General features: G+C 52.4%; 1 protein-coding gene across 8 annotated transcripts in view; it reads right to left on the bottom strand.

Moving 5' to 3' along the window:
* Positions 1-565: 565 nt before the first annotated feature.
* Positions 566-12,797, bottom strand: part of EFCAB6 (EF-hand calcium binding domain 6) — a 243,750-nt gene continuing 231,518 nt past the window's right edge. For 5 of the 8 annotated variants that reach the window (XM_026017432.2, XM_072741713.1, XM_072741716.1 and 2 more), the window contains 5 exons: positions 11,663-11,893; positions 9,001-9,169; positions 7,147-7,331; positions 3,345-3,494; positions 566-1,007 (listed from right to left, as the gene is read on the bottom strand). In XM_026017432.2, the coding sequence (XP_025873217.2) occupies positions 885-1,007; positions 3,345-3,494; positions 7,147-7,331; positions 9,001-9,169; positions 11,663-11,893 (858 nt within the window). In that variant the 3' untranslated portion in view covers positions 566-884. The remainder of the gene's footprint in view (positions 1,008-3,344; positions 3,495-7,146; positions 7,332-9,000; positions 9,170-11,662; positions 11,894-12,797) is intronic. The other 3 variants (XR_011997867.1, XR_011997868.1, XR_011997869.1) reach the window with 1 other exon arrangement.

Raw genomic sequence — 12,797 nt, 5'->3', positions numbered from 1 at the left:
GGGCTCCTCTCCACATGCCTCATGAGCTTTGGAGCCCGAAGCCTTCCTGAACTTGGTGCACCTGCGTGGGGGCGGGAGTGGGGGGTCCCGGCCCACGGACTTTGGCACGGCTTCTCCTCTGGAGCTACCTGGGCCGGGGTCACAGCGGGGGTTCCCTGCTCCCACTCCTCCCTGACAGCCAGCAGCCACAACTCAGGGGCAGCTATCCTGGCTGCCTCTCCCTAGTTCCTTCCAGAACCTTCCAGAAGGCAGCAAACTCTAGGTCTCCCTTCCATTTGCCTCATAAAGGTGGTAAGGACTGCAGAGATTTAAAAGTTCTCTTAGCTGTCAGATCCCGCCACATCCAAGGAAGGGTCACTGATGGGTGCCTCCAGCCAGCTGTTGGCTGGGCTGGCACGAGGCCTGACTCAGACACGAGCTGGTGCCTGTGTCTCTAGGAGCAGAGAGGCGGCCATGCGGACAAGCCCAGCAGGGGTCCGGATCTGACCCAGGACGGAGGGAGGCCTTCTGTGCCCCCCACCCCCCGGGGCAACCAGCAGGCCCTCAGGAATAAAAGCTCCAGAAATCCCAAGATTTTAAGTATTTTATCACTGGGGTTCTTTTGAAGTCTTAGAATCATTCCTGCAAAGACTACCATTTCTATTCACTCCAGCGGAGTGAGGGGTGTTGGGGCTCAGCGGGGCAGCCCCCGAGCCGCCCGCTGATGCTGGAGCCGTGGGGCGGCTCTGAGCCTCGGCCGCCGGGAGGACACAGGGCTGGGTGTGTTTCTGGGGACGCTCTGACGGTTCATGACCCCCTCCCCCCCACCGATGCTACGGTTTCATTCGAGTCAGGGACAGGCCCCGTGGTCCCCGTCGGCCCAGATGCGCCCCAGGTCAGGTCACCTACTGGAGGAACGCCCGCAGGAAGTCGTTGTAGGAGATCTTGGAAGACAGCGTCTTGTCATAATACTCCAGAATGTGAAAGAACTCCTCCTCCGAGAGGTTGATGCTGTACTGTCTCAGGACCTGCCACACAGAGCCCCGCCCATCTTGGTGCCACTCCAGGGGACGCCGCCTCCAGTGCTCCCTCAGCCCCCTGTCCCCCCACAGCCCCCTCCCTCTCCCCCCACTTCCCTCCCTCCCTCCTGCCTCCTCCCTCCTCTGGCCTCACTCCCACCCCCAGGGGCCAGAGGATGCCCCCAGGGTGTGAGACCCAAGACTCTCCCTGCGCCACAAAGCTGGGGGATCTTCCCACTGCCCTCTGCTTAATACCAGCACGGCCCTCGGTGGAGGGGACTGGTCACGGCCAGACAAGGGATGGGCAGAGCAGAGCGTAGCAGGGGACCTGGCCCAGGGCCCTGACGAGGGGGAGGAGGGCAGGGCGGCAGGGCAGGGCGCTGGGTGTGGCTCATCTGACAGTAGCACGGCCCGGGGCACGGCTGGCCCCACAGCCGGCAGCGACTGCCCCCTCCTCCCAGTGGGGACACCCCTGGTCTGCACCAGGCTGCCTACTGGCCGGCTAGAAGGGAGCCCTTCTCGGCCTCTCTCGGAGCTAGGAATGTTCTGGTCAGTTAAACCTACGTGAGAATGTGCTGTGGGACTTCTGGGAAGCCTCTAACGGGAAGGCACCTGCCCCTTCTCCTCTCCTCTTTGCCTCTTTGCTGCAGGAAATATGGAAGTGATGCTGGGGCTCCAGCAGCCACCGAGGTCCACGAGGAGACTCGTGGACAGAAGCCGGTGCTGGGGACGGTAGAGCGAGAGCAGTGGCGGCCCCGGGACTGTCCAGCACGGTGCTAGCTCAGGCCTCCTACCCCGGGGCCTGTTTTAGGTGAGAGAGAAACAGGCTCCTACCGCCTGGAAGCTGCGGCCCTTGCCCACCCCACCCCAGCGTCACATGGAGCTGAGACAGCTCCTAATAGAGGAGTTCCCCCACAAGTTACAGACTTCGTATCTATGCTTTGTGTAATAATTTGTTCCTAAGAGAAGACTAGAATGTGGGGCTGGAGGAGCCCGAGGTTCCCCTGGGCAGCGGGGAGATGGGCCCCGCCGGAGAAGCTGAATCTGGGCGTCCCCAGCACCCAGCTGGTCTCCGACTCTGGCTCTGCTGAGGCCACATCTACCTTTCTAGTAACTCTCCTCCCTGCGCCACCCCAAATTCCTGGGATGCAGACAGGACCCTGCTTCCTTCCCCTCTTGGCTTGGAGACTGAAGGAGAACCCCGGGCTGAGAGGTGACTTGAGCTCAAAGTAAAGACAAACAGTGTGACCTGGAAAGCCACTTGGGGGTCCCTGAGGGCAGGTGTCCCAAGGGCTGCTGCGACATCTCCCCCTCCTCCGTCCTGTGCCCTGTCAGCCCACCCACCAACTACCAACCACGGCTCATCTTCCTGACTCGAAAGGGGAGGGTTTCACTTTTTAAATTTTAGTTGAATCAGAGATGAACCTAATGGATATATTTTTTTGTAAGCACATTTTGAGGTCATAACCTTTTGTCTGTTGGATGTTTTGACTGTTTTCATGACTGTAACATGTGATTTTTTAATCTAAGGTTTGGACCCCAATTCCTTTCTCAATCTCAGTGGCTGGGCAGGGATGGAGAAAGGGGTGGGTAGGGCGTGGGGGCCAGAATCTGCTAAGCCAACGAGTTCTACATGATTCGGAAAGTAGGAGTTCTGACTCACCCTTGAGGGAGGCCTATTTCTTTGGTCTGGGAGGAATGTGCCCGGGGTCCTACAGGAAGAGCCAACACTGGGCTCTGGAGAGGCAGCTGCGGGCCTATGGTCACCAGGCTGCCCACAGTGAGGGGTGCCCCGAGGACCTCGTGTCCTCAGGGTGCTGCACACTTGCGGGTGTGTCAGAGGTGCCAGGGTTCAGACTGCAGATGAGCATGGCTGGGCCAGGCTGTGGGGAGGTAGCTGGCACCACACGGAGGGCAGCTGCGGGAGAGGAGCGGGCGGCTGCCGCCCAGGAGGCAGAGCTGGGCTCTGCTGGTGGAGTGGCCATGGCTGGGACCCTGCTTTATTTAGCTCCTGCACTAGGGGTCTTGTGAGGTAGATGCAAGCCCTGGCTCCCCCATGGAGACCACGGTCCCAGCCTTGTGTGGGGTGTCTGGGCTCCAAGAAGCAGAGGCCCCTGTGGTGGTGCCCTGAGGGCTCAGGTCGTGTCCCCACAAGGTTCTAGTAACCTCCAGGGAGGACAACCTGGGGTCCACGGTGGGGGTCCCAAAGAAGTGAGTCCAGGACAACTACTCATACTTGGGCCTTTGCCAGGGAGAGGAGGGGTCCTCTTTTGAAGTTTCCTGGCCACTGGCCTTTGGCCACTGCTCCCTGTTCAGACGCAACAAACACTCAAGAGATGAACTCACCTTCCTGAAATCAGCCACGCTTAAAAGCCCTGTCCCGCCCTCATCATAGGCTTTGAAGGTACGCCGCATGGGCCTCCAGCAGTGCACAATTTTGGGCTGAATACGCAGTAAAGCTGAATAAAAGGAAGAAGTCTCAGCACCAGATTCTTTCTGGGGGAAAAAAAAATACCACAAAACCAAGAAGAGGTGAGAAAGGAGCTTGTGAATGGGTAGCATGGGGTGGAGGGCCTTAATCCTATCCTTGCCCATGCTCATCCCTACCCTGGGCTCCCCTGGCCCACTCCCCTCTGCAACAGGGCTTGCAACAGGGCTCCTAACAGTAAGATCACCAACCCTGCTGCTCAGAACAAGTCACCTACTCCCCACCCCTGCCCTCCTTCCTTCCCCAACCTGGGAGGAAGGTGGCTCCGTGGATCCCCACAGATGGGGAAGTGGGAGGCTCAGGGAAGTGAAGTGGCAGGATCAGGACAGATCCCAGCCCTGCTCCTCCCAGATTATGGAGGAGAGAGAGGGCCAGGGAGAGACAGCTGGCCCATTTCACAATAGTTTGAGGTAAAAAGAGATTTTGGTTTGGGTCTTCTTGTAGGTTATGATAATGAACAGAGTTTTTTTTTTTTTTTTTAAATCACAAGGTTGTAATTATATCTTATAATTAGACAGTACACTACACTGTGATTATTTCATTTAGGTGCTATTAGATTGAAAACAAGGTATTTTAGCATGATTTTGCCCTAACGCATGTCTGAATATCACAGAGGTGAACTGCAGGCAATAACGTGTAACACACTTTGGGAAAGTTTAATTTTAACATGGCATTACATAAAACAAATTAGTGCAAAGTTAAGTTGCTTTCAATTTTTACATCATTTAGCATCTATGATGGAAACTCACCAGATACCCTATAGCTTCAATTAGCTGCCAATTTACCCAATCTGCCGATCTGCACTCGAAAAGGAAAGGATTCTGTGCTTACTGGCTCTTTCCACACCCATGCCTGGCCTGAGAAAGGCTTTTCCCATCCCAGCTCAGTACAACCAAGCCACCCGGAGGGCCTCTGTCTCCAGCTCTGATGGGGAGCAAGAGCAGAGTCCCAGGTGGCCGTCTCTGCTGCTGAAGTTTGCAGAGAAGGCCCCCAAAGAACTAGGAGAAATGGTCCTTTTAGCTTCTCTGTGGAGAGCCAGCTGGCCTGAGCTCTCCTCACTTGAGTGGTGGGGGCCTTGGCAGCCCGTGGGAGGGACGGGACTGGAATAAGGAACTGGGCCAGGCAGTGCAGGGCTTCTGGAGGCGCTGGGCCCGCGCTCTCCTGGGAAAGGCCCCTGGGAGAAGTCTTCTGCCCACTCACACCCAGGGTATGGATGGGGTGGAAGGCAGGACTCTTTCTGAAGCACAGTGTGGCAGCTGTAGTCTGTCTGGGGGTCACAAGCAGAGCTGGGGGGGTGGGGAGCACAGGGGAAGTGTGCTGGGATGTCTGCCCAGAGGCGTGGCTCCCAGTGGGGTCGTCTTAGAGCACCTGTCACTTCACTGAATACAATCTCAGGAGCCTAGGAGCCAGCTTGTCACCCCTTGGGGGAGATGGGCAGTGGGTCTGGAAGCAGGGTGGTCTCTGCACCAAGGAGGGCTCAGGAGGTGTTACCCTTTGCAGGCCTTAGAACCCAGTGGATCTCCCCTTCGTTTACAGAAGGGAACTGAGGCCCAGAAGAGCGGCTGAGGGAGGCCAGAGCTGCCAGCGGCCTTGCAGGCTCTGCAGTCTCCATCGTTCTCACCTCTGCTCCTGGGTCCCCTAGAGATTGACGGAAGACAGCCTTTTCCCTGCTCACAGAAAAATTGAGCTAGAGAAACAACTGTCTTTTAAAAATTAATTTATTCATGAGAGACACACAGAGAGAGGCAGAGACACAGGCAGAGGGAGAAGCAGGCTCTCTTGTGGGGAGCCCGAATTGATCCCAAGACCCCGGGATCACGCCCTCACCCAGACGTCCCAAGAAACAACTCTTTTTTTTTTTTTTTTAAAGATTTATTTATTTATGACAGACATAGAGAGAGAGAGAGAGGCAGAGACACAGGAGGATGGAGAAGCAGGCTCCATGCTGGGAGCCTGACGTGGGACTCGATCCCGGGACTCCAGGATCATGCCCTGGGCCAAAGGCAGGCGCTAAACCGCTGAGCCACCCAGGGATTCCCAAACAACTGTCTTGATCTTAGGTTTTTCTTCCATAACTTGGCCTAAGCCTTTGATGCAGCTCTGGCTTGTCTAAAGTAGAAACTGCACTAAGATGAGACCTGACTTTGCACAAAATTACATGCAAATTCAGTTGCACAGAAACGTTCTGTGTGGGATCAACCATTTGCTGGGCTGACCAGTCATGACCTTGCTGCTGCCAGGAACAGCAAGGACCAGCTGGGGTGGTCCGGGTCTGTCCCGTGCCCTGATCCCAGCAGCTGAGCCCCGAGGTAGCTGGAATCAGCTGTTCAGCCCCCCAGTCGACAATGCCAGCTCTACTTGTTCTTTAATTCAATATTACAGATGATGGAAAAACTTTGTTTTTTGTTTTTGTTTTTGTTATTGTTGCTTCATGTTCTGGAAAGACTGGGGAAAGGTGAGTCAGTGAAAACACTGGTTGGAGTGGGTGTGGATGAGAATCACAAAATTTATAAATAATTGAGAAAAAAGGTAAAAACCCAGAACAGCCTTCCAACTGTTATTTATGCATCTTTAGGCTCTCATTCCTCTTAAAAAAAAAAAAAAAAAAAAAGGTAAAATTGCAGACAATGCATTGTGGGTAAAGTTTATGCAAGATGATGAGTCTCCAACCCACCTCCCTGCACCCAGAGGAAAGGGTCTGGCCTGCGTCAGACGCTGATGCATGAACACCCGTTCCTGTTTACGTTGATACTGTTCCAATCTGCTGTAACCCCCTCACCCAGCTTTGCCTTTTCAGCCAACCGACTGATCACTGCTCCTTGCATTGTATGCGCAGTTGCACTGCTCCTATTTGCCAAACAGGTGTCTTTGGGCTCTGGGGGAGAAGCCACGGTCACTTGGCATCTGCCACCCACATGAGTCTGAGAAGCCTGAGAAGCCAGGCTACTGGCCCCTAATCTTGGGTCTCCAGGCCCTTATGGGGCTCCAGAATGGATAAAGGAAATCTCTGCATCATTTTCAAGAAAGAAAATTTTGAGCTGTTCACAATGTTCTCAATGCCTTTACCTGCACCTCTTGCCTCCCTGAAATACCTACCAGCAGCTGGCTTTGGGCCCACTGAGCAGCCCCTGGTGGTTGTGGGCTTGCCCAGAAAGTGTCTGTACAGGCCTTTAGGTAATGGAGATGGGACAGCAAATAATTGCTTGACACGTATATATACACACGCATTATACGTATACATACACACATCATACAAGTGTGGTATACATACATACATCACCTGTGTACACGCACACATCCTGGGTGTGGTATACATGTCCACATGCACATCTCACATGAGTACAGTATATGCACACATCACACGTGTCCATATATACCGCACACACGTGATATAGAGATATCCCATATACTGCATGCGTGTGATAGGCACATACATGTGTATAGACAAAAATCTGAGCCAATTTTAAGGATCTTGGAGAGGTGGCAGTGAGATGGGGGGACATGTGACAGGTGGGTCCTCGCTGTCCAGTGGCCCCTCCTAGAGTCTCTGTGTCCACCATTTCTATGAAGCCAGATGATCTGAATTTACAACGGACTGAGAGAAGTGAGAAACCCTTTTCGCCCCAGACCCACAGGTTTCCCCAGAGTGACTCTGCATACCATTTTATGTGCATTCTGAATTTTCATCCTCTGCATCAGTGAGGTTTCCTTCGCTTTCAACAGGAGGACACAGCTCTGGATGAAGTCGCAATAAGCAAACTTTCCATTGTTCTTTAAATCATACTTCACGATGAGCTGCTGACATTCCTCTTTGCTTATGTCCAGATTGAATTTCTCCACAAGAGCTAAAGACAGAAACATGGGTTCAGCTGGTGGCAATATGTTTACCTGCTCGTTTGTTTGCGCCTGCGTTCCTTCCTCTCCTGCCGAGATGCCCTCTGTGCTTTAGGCCCCAGCTGGGTCCCTGCTCACAGGCTCATGGTGGGCGGCAGGGCCGAAACGGAGGCAGACAGGTGCACAGCAACCTGAGTGTGGTGAGGAGGGGGAGGCACCCTGCATCCTGCTGGCCCTCACCGTCCTGTGTTTGGAGCCACCACTGCTGTACGGACAGAGCATGGTGGAAGCTGTGGTGAGGAGCGGCGGGGAGGGGGGGGACAGTCAGAACCGAGGAGGGGTATTCCCCATACAAGATCCGGAGCGGTCGGAGCAAAGGCTCAGGGTCAGGGCAGAGCTGGGGATGGGGCAGGAGGGGAGGTTCCAGTGCTGCGGTGTGGAGGCGCCCCACCGTGGGGCGGGAGTTCAGACGTGGTTCTCTGACCAAGAATTTCTCATCGATCAAGAGTTTGCCAGACTACAGGAATTTACACATTTTTGAGTCTTCATTCCATTAAGGACAGAAAGTGTATGGAACCTATTCTGGAATACTTAGACCGTCCGTAAGAGACAAGTGCCAGGCAATTTCAGGGTCTGAGTGTGGCTCTGTGGTTAGGATCGTGTTTGTACTCATTGGCACCCCCGGGCTTCGGAGGGTGGCAGGCTTTAATGTCAGCACCGGGTCCCACTTTGCACTGTGCTCATGTTCAGTCCTTTACCAGCTAGAAAGCTAAAGCTCCTTGGGGAGTGACAATTCATAATTGAAAGAGACTTAGGTAGAATAAGATTTTAGCTTGCACTGGATAAACTGAGCCTTTCACAGACATGGAAGCCATGAAGTGTCACGGAGCAGAGTACGACGCTATTGGTTGAGGCTGATGAGGAAAAGCACTGGAAGCTCAGACTGAAAGATGCTGCCATCCCATGTGCCTCTAGAGAGAGAGAGGTCCCTCGGCCTTTGCCTGAGAGAAACCACAGGACATGGTACCCCTGGGACATGCGTGGCGGGGTGGGGCTGGGCTGGGGAGCCTACAGAGGTGGCCCCAAAATGCCTTTCACATTCCCACTTGCAGAAGCAGGGCACGGAACATACAGAATGGCCTCTGAAAATTGCTCAGTATGTATTTCTTACAGTATTGAATTTTGGATGTGCTACTGGAGCTAGACAAGCCGAGCAGGATAATGGGTCGGTGGCTTCAATGGGTTCATGGTTAAAAATTAAAACACAGTGATGGTGATGACGACAAGACAAGCTAAGGTTCACTGTCTCAAAATCAAAAGAATTAACTAAAAGCCAAATGGAATCACATGTGCATTAAAACCAACACTGCTGATTTGGTTTCAGTGAAACATGTTATATTAATAATCAATGGAACGATGCTGGATTATTATTGATTTCATATTTGATATTCAATTTATAAATGGTTATTTTTTGTAGGAGGTGTTCACTTAAGAGAGTTTACCCCTTGTTTTGTTTACACATTTTAAGCCATGATTATCATAAAAGGGATTTATATTAATATTGGAGGTTCCTGAAACATTTTCCTTAAAAGGGGATCTAAAGATTAGTCAAGAGGAGGGGGACTGACCACGGGGGTGCGGGGACTCATGCCAGCAGGTGACACTATCCTAAGAACACACCCAGGAATTCAGCCGTGGTGACCTGGCCCTGCTTGTTCACATCCTTCTCTTTGCATTCTTTCAGGAACTCTCGCCAGCAGCCCTGGATTTTCTTCCGGAGCTTGCTTTCTATGGGCTCGCAGTTCTGCAAGGGCAGGGTGCCTGGCGCCGAACTGGCACTAGCAGGGGTCTAGCGAGAAAGGAAAGGAAATTGTCTTGTAATGTGAGATTCAAAACGGAAGTAATCATGCAAACGTACAGACCAGGCTCAGGTCTGGGGTGAACGATTTCAGAGGCAGCATTAGCTCAGAAATAAATGAAGAGCAAAACATAGATGGCAATTCTATTTGATTCTTACTTCCATCAGTGGGCCACATTTGTGCCAAAACATGATAACCAACATAGTTTTAGAAATAAATATACAGCCAAGATTCAGGTATAGGGAGATGTTATTTAAATATATGATGTGTGTGTGTGTGTGCGGTGATAATAACATATTTTTCACCAGAGGAAATCTTATCAAAGAAAGGGAGTCACCTGTCATTTTCATGGATGTCTAATCCTGTACTCCCTTCCAGATGTCACATATTGTGAAATTATGTGGACCAGGTATAAGGCTGTTCTTTGTCTTATTGTATTTTCCATTTAAACACAGGGAATGAATCGGTGCCCGGGCATTGCCCCGAATGTCCTATGGTTATCTAATACAGGAACCAATTCAATTGCATTCCTGCTCTTTCTCTCAAATCCTGTACCACCTGAGCCTTCCCCATCTGGGTTGATGTAATGCCCTTTTTCCAGGTGCTCAGGCCAAAACCTTAGAAGCCATCCTAGGGTCTCTTTCTCTCAACCCAACACCTAATCTGTTGGGAAATCCTGTTGGTTTCACCTCAAAGACATATCCAGTGTCTAATAAATACTGGTATTAGGGTAAGTATTCTTTCATGAAACTTTGTTTCAGGTACACACTTTTGAGTAAGTAAATCATAAAGTCAACCCTATTTCTTTCTGCTGGTCAAGAAGCTTAAAAGTCATCAACAAAAGGCAAACTTCCAAAATACCAACCAGAGACCTCTGGTCACTGGCTCCCCATTGCTCACCTTGCTCGGAGCCAGCAGGCCTCTCCCCTGGACCATGGGAGCCTCCTCCCCACCTCCTCACTTCTCCCCGCCCCTCCAGTGCCCACTCCACCCACAGCCTCTATTCCACACACAGAATCCAGGGGAGGCTTTTTAAAGAGGCACACTGCCCATATCACTCTTCTGCAGGAACACTTGCAAGGGCTCCATCCCCCTGGGAATGAAAGCCAAAGTCCTTGCTGTGTCTGCCCCCTCCCCAGGCCCCCCCCTCCCCTGCCACCAGCAGGGTTCCTGTAGCTACTGTAATAGGTCTACAAACTTGGCAGCTTAAAACAGCACACAGTTGTTCTCTCATGGTTCTGGAGGCCAGAAGCCTGAAATGAGTCCCTCTGAGCTAAAATTAAGGTGTCAGCAGCACTGAGTTCTTTCCGAGGTTCTAGAGAAAGAACCATTTCTTACCATTTCCAGCATCTAGAGGTGCCCACACTCCTTAGCTTACGGTCCCTTCCTGCACTTTTCAGGTTAGTAGCATCGGGTGAGCCTTTCAGAAATGGCATCTCTCTGACTCTGACCCTTCTGCCTCTGCCTTCCTGGTCTACAGGCCCTTGGGATTGCCTTGGGCCCTCCTGGACACTTCAGAATAATCCTGCCTTAAGTCAGCTGATGAGCACCTTTAATTCCATCTGCAATCTTGATTCTCCATTGCCAGGTAAGGTGACTTATTATATGTCCCAGAGATTAGGCTGTGGACATCCTTGGGGCACTACTGAACCCCCTTTCATTCTCCTCTCTTATCTTCAACTTGCTAAATACTATTGTTTACTGTTTCTTGCCCATCAACCCCAACAAGAATGGAAACTCCACAAGAGCAAGCACCTTTGTCCCCTCTTAGCTCTAGAAAAGGCTCAGCATGTAGTAGGTGTGCAGTAAACATGTGTTCATTGAATGAGTGTCTCTGAGCACTCATCATGCATGAAGCCCAGCGATGGTTGCTTTATGTACATGATTAAGATCCTCTCAAGCCCCCTTCCCTGGAGACACAGTCATCTTCCTGCAGATGAGGGAAGAGCCACAGGGAGGCTGGCCTCCTTCCTGAACCCCAGGCTGAGCGGCTCAGCCCAGGGGCAGGGTCACAAAGTTAGATAGGCCTTGGTTTGAATTCAGGTTTCTCTGTGTCTAACGTGAGGACACCTCTTAGAGCCTCGGTATCTTCAGCCATAAAATGGGTGTAACACTTCACAGTAGGACCCTTGCACACAGTGGCTATGTACCACTGGGCATTTGCTTTCTTGCCTGGTGAAACTCCAGCTTACTGACATCTATAGTCTTTTGCCCCCACTCCTATATCCATTTCCTCCCCTGGAGGCTCCCTATTTCTCCTTCCACCCTCCAAACCTCCCTTCCACCCAACCCCTTCCCAGCCCTTCCTCACACCTCCTCCCTCCCCTTTCCAGGCAGGTAAGTGCTAAGGACCCACCTGTGAGCTCGCCCCAGGCTTCCCATGTCACCTTCTCAGTCACCTGCCCCTTGGGAACTCTAGGGTCCAGTGGGGTTTGGGGACTTGGGGACCCGGTGCATGGCAGCACTATGAGAGGAGGACTCACACAGGGGTGGCTCTGTGCTTTCAACCCCGCCTTCAGGTCATGAATGGGCGATGATACTGCAGGCCTGCTTCCATCTGAGATTTCAGGAACACTGCTGCCTCTCTGAGCCTTGGCCGAGCTGCCCGCGGTCAATGGTGTTGGCGCTCTCTTGGAGCTGAACATGCTCAGGAGGTCCAGGTACTTCAGCCTCCCTTTGGCATTGACCGGCATCATGCTCCACAGTCTGTCAAACTGGCAGAGAAGCAGAAGTCAGTCCCAAGGGTGAGTGTCAAAGCCCAGTGGAGTCTCCGGCGGTGCCCATGAGGAGCTGAGGAGGCCAGTGAAGGCCAGCGCTCATGTCAGCAGGGGTCTAGGCCCACATCGATTAAAAAAAATTGAAAAAGAAAAACAAAAGCCCATTTGGCCTCTGCTTGATGGAGGCCTCCGGAAGACAGGAATGGCAAAGACAAGAGGATTATTCATGGCTTCCTCAGGACATTTTTTAATTGAATTGGGCCCTGAGTGAGCAGTTGAAGGCCATTAAATGTTGTGATTAGTCACAGAGACTGAGCTGCAGTATAGAAGACTCTGGGAGGAAATGCAAATGGAAGTCCTGGCCCACCTCGGTCCCAGGGAAGCCCAGCCGGATTCATTTCTCTTCTGGGCCGGGGCCGGAGTCCTGCCACCAGCTGGCCAGACACCACTGCCCTTGGCCGCTGGGCTCACAGCCATGGTGGGGGTCCCCGAAGGGCCAGAGCTGCCCCCATAAACTGGAAAGGGAGGCATTTGGGAACTAGAGAGAAGTGTGTGGCTTTGGGCTGGTACTGTCTGATGTCACAGGCCGTGTCCGGACCACATCAGCACGGATGGAGCCAAGTGACTCCAGCGTCCTGCATGAGCCACTTTTGATGACTGGAGACTTTCAGGGAGTTAAGAAGAGTGGTAACTTACTTCCTATTTGGTTTTTAGAGTCCCTCAGAGCTGGTGGGGCCCCAGCCTCCAGCATGAGCCAAGGGGAGTGGTGTCCCCTGAGAGGCAAGAGGAGCGGCAGCCCCCACCTTCCGGTGGGTCTTGGCTGGCACTTCCAACCTCCACTGGGGTTTCCCTCCATTTGGTTTCCCCCAAATGATGAGAAATTCTATGGGCTCTGTTTCAA

This window comes from Vulpes vulpes, chromosome 16 (genome assembly GCF_048418805.1).
Source record: "Vulpes vulpes isolate BD-2025 chromosome 16, VulVul3, whole genome shotgun sequence".
Classification (NCBI taxonomy): domain Eukaryota; kingdom Metazoa; phylum Chordata; class Mammalia; order Carnivora; family Canidae; genus Vulpes; species Vulpes vulpes.
Note: the sequence above shows the minus strand (reverse complement) of the source record. Positions and strands in the feature narration are given on the sequence as shown.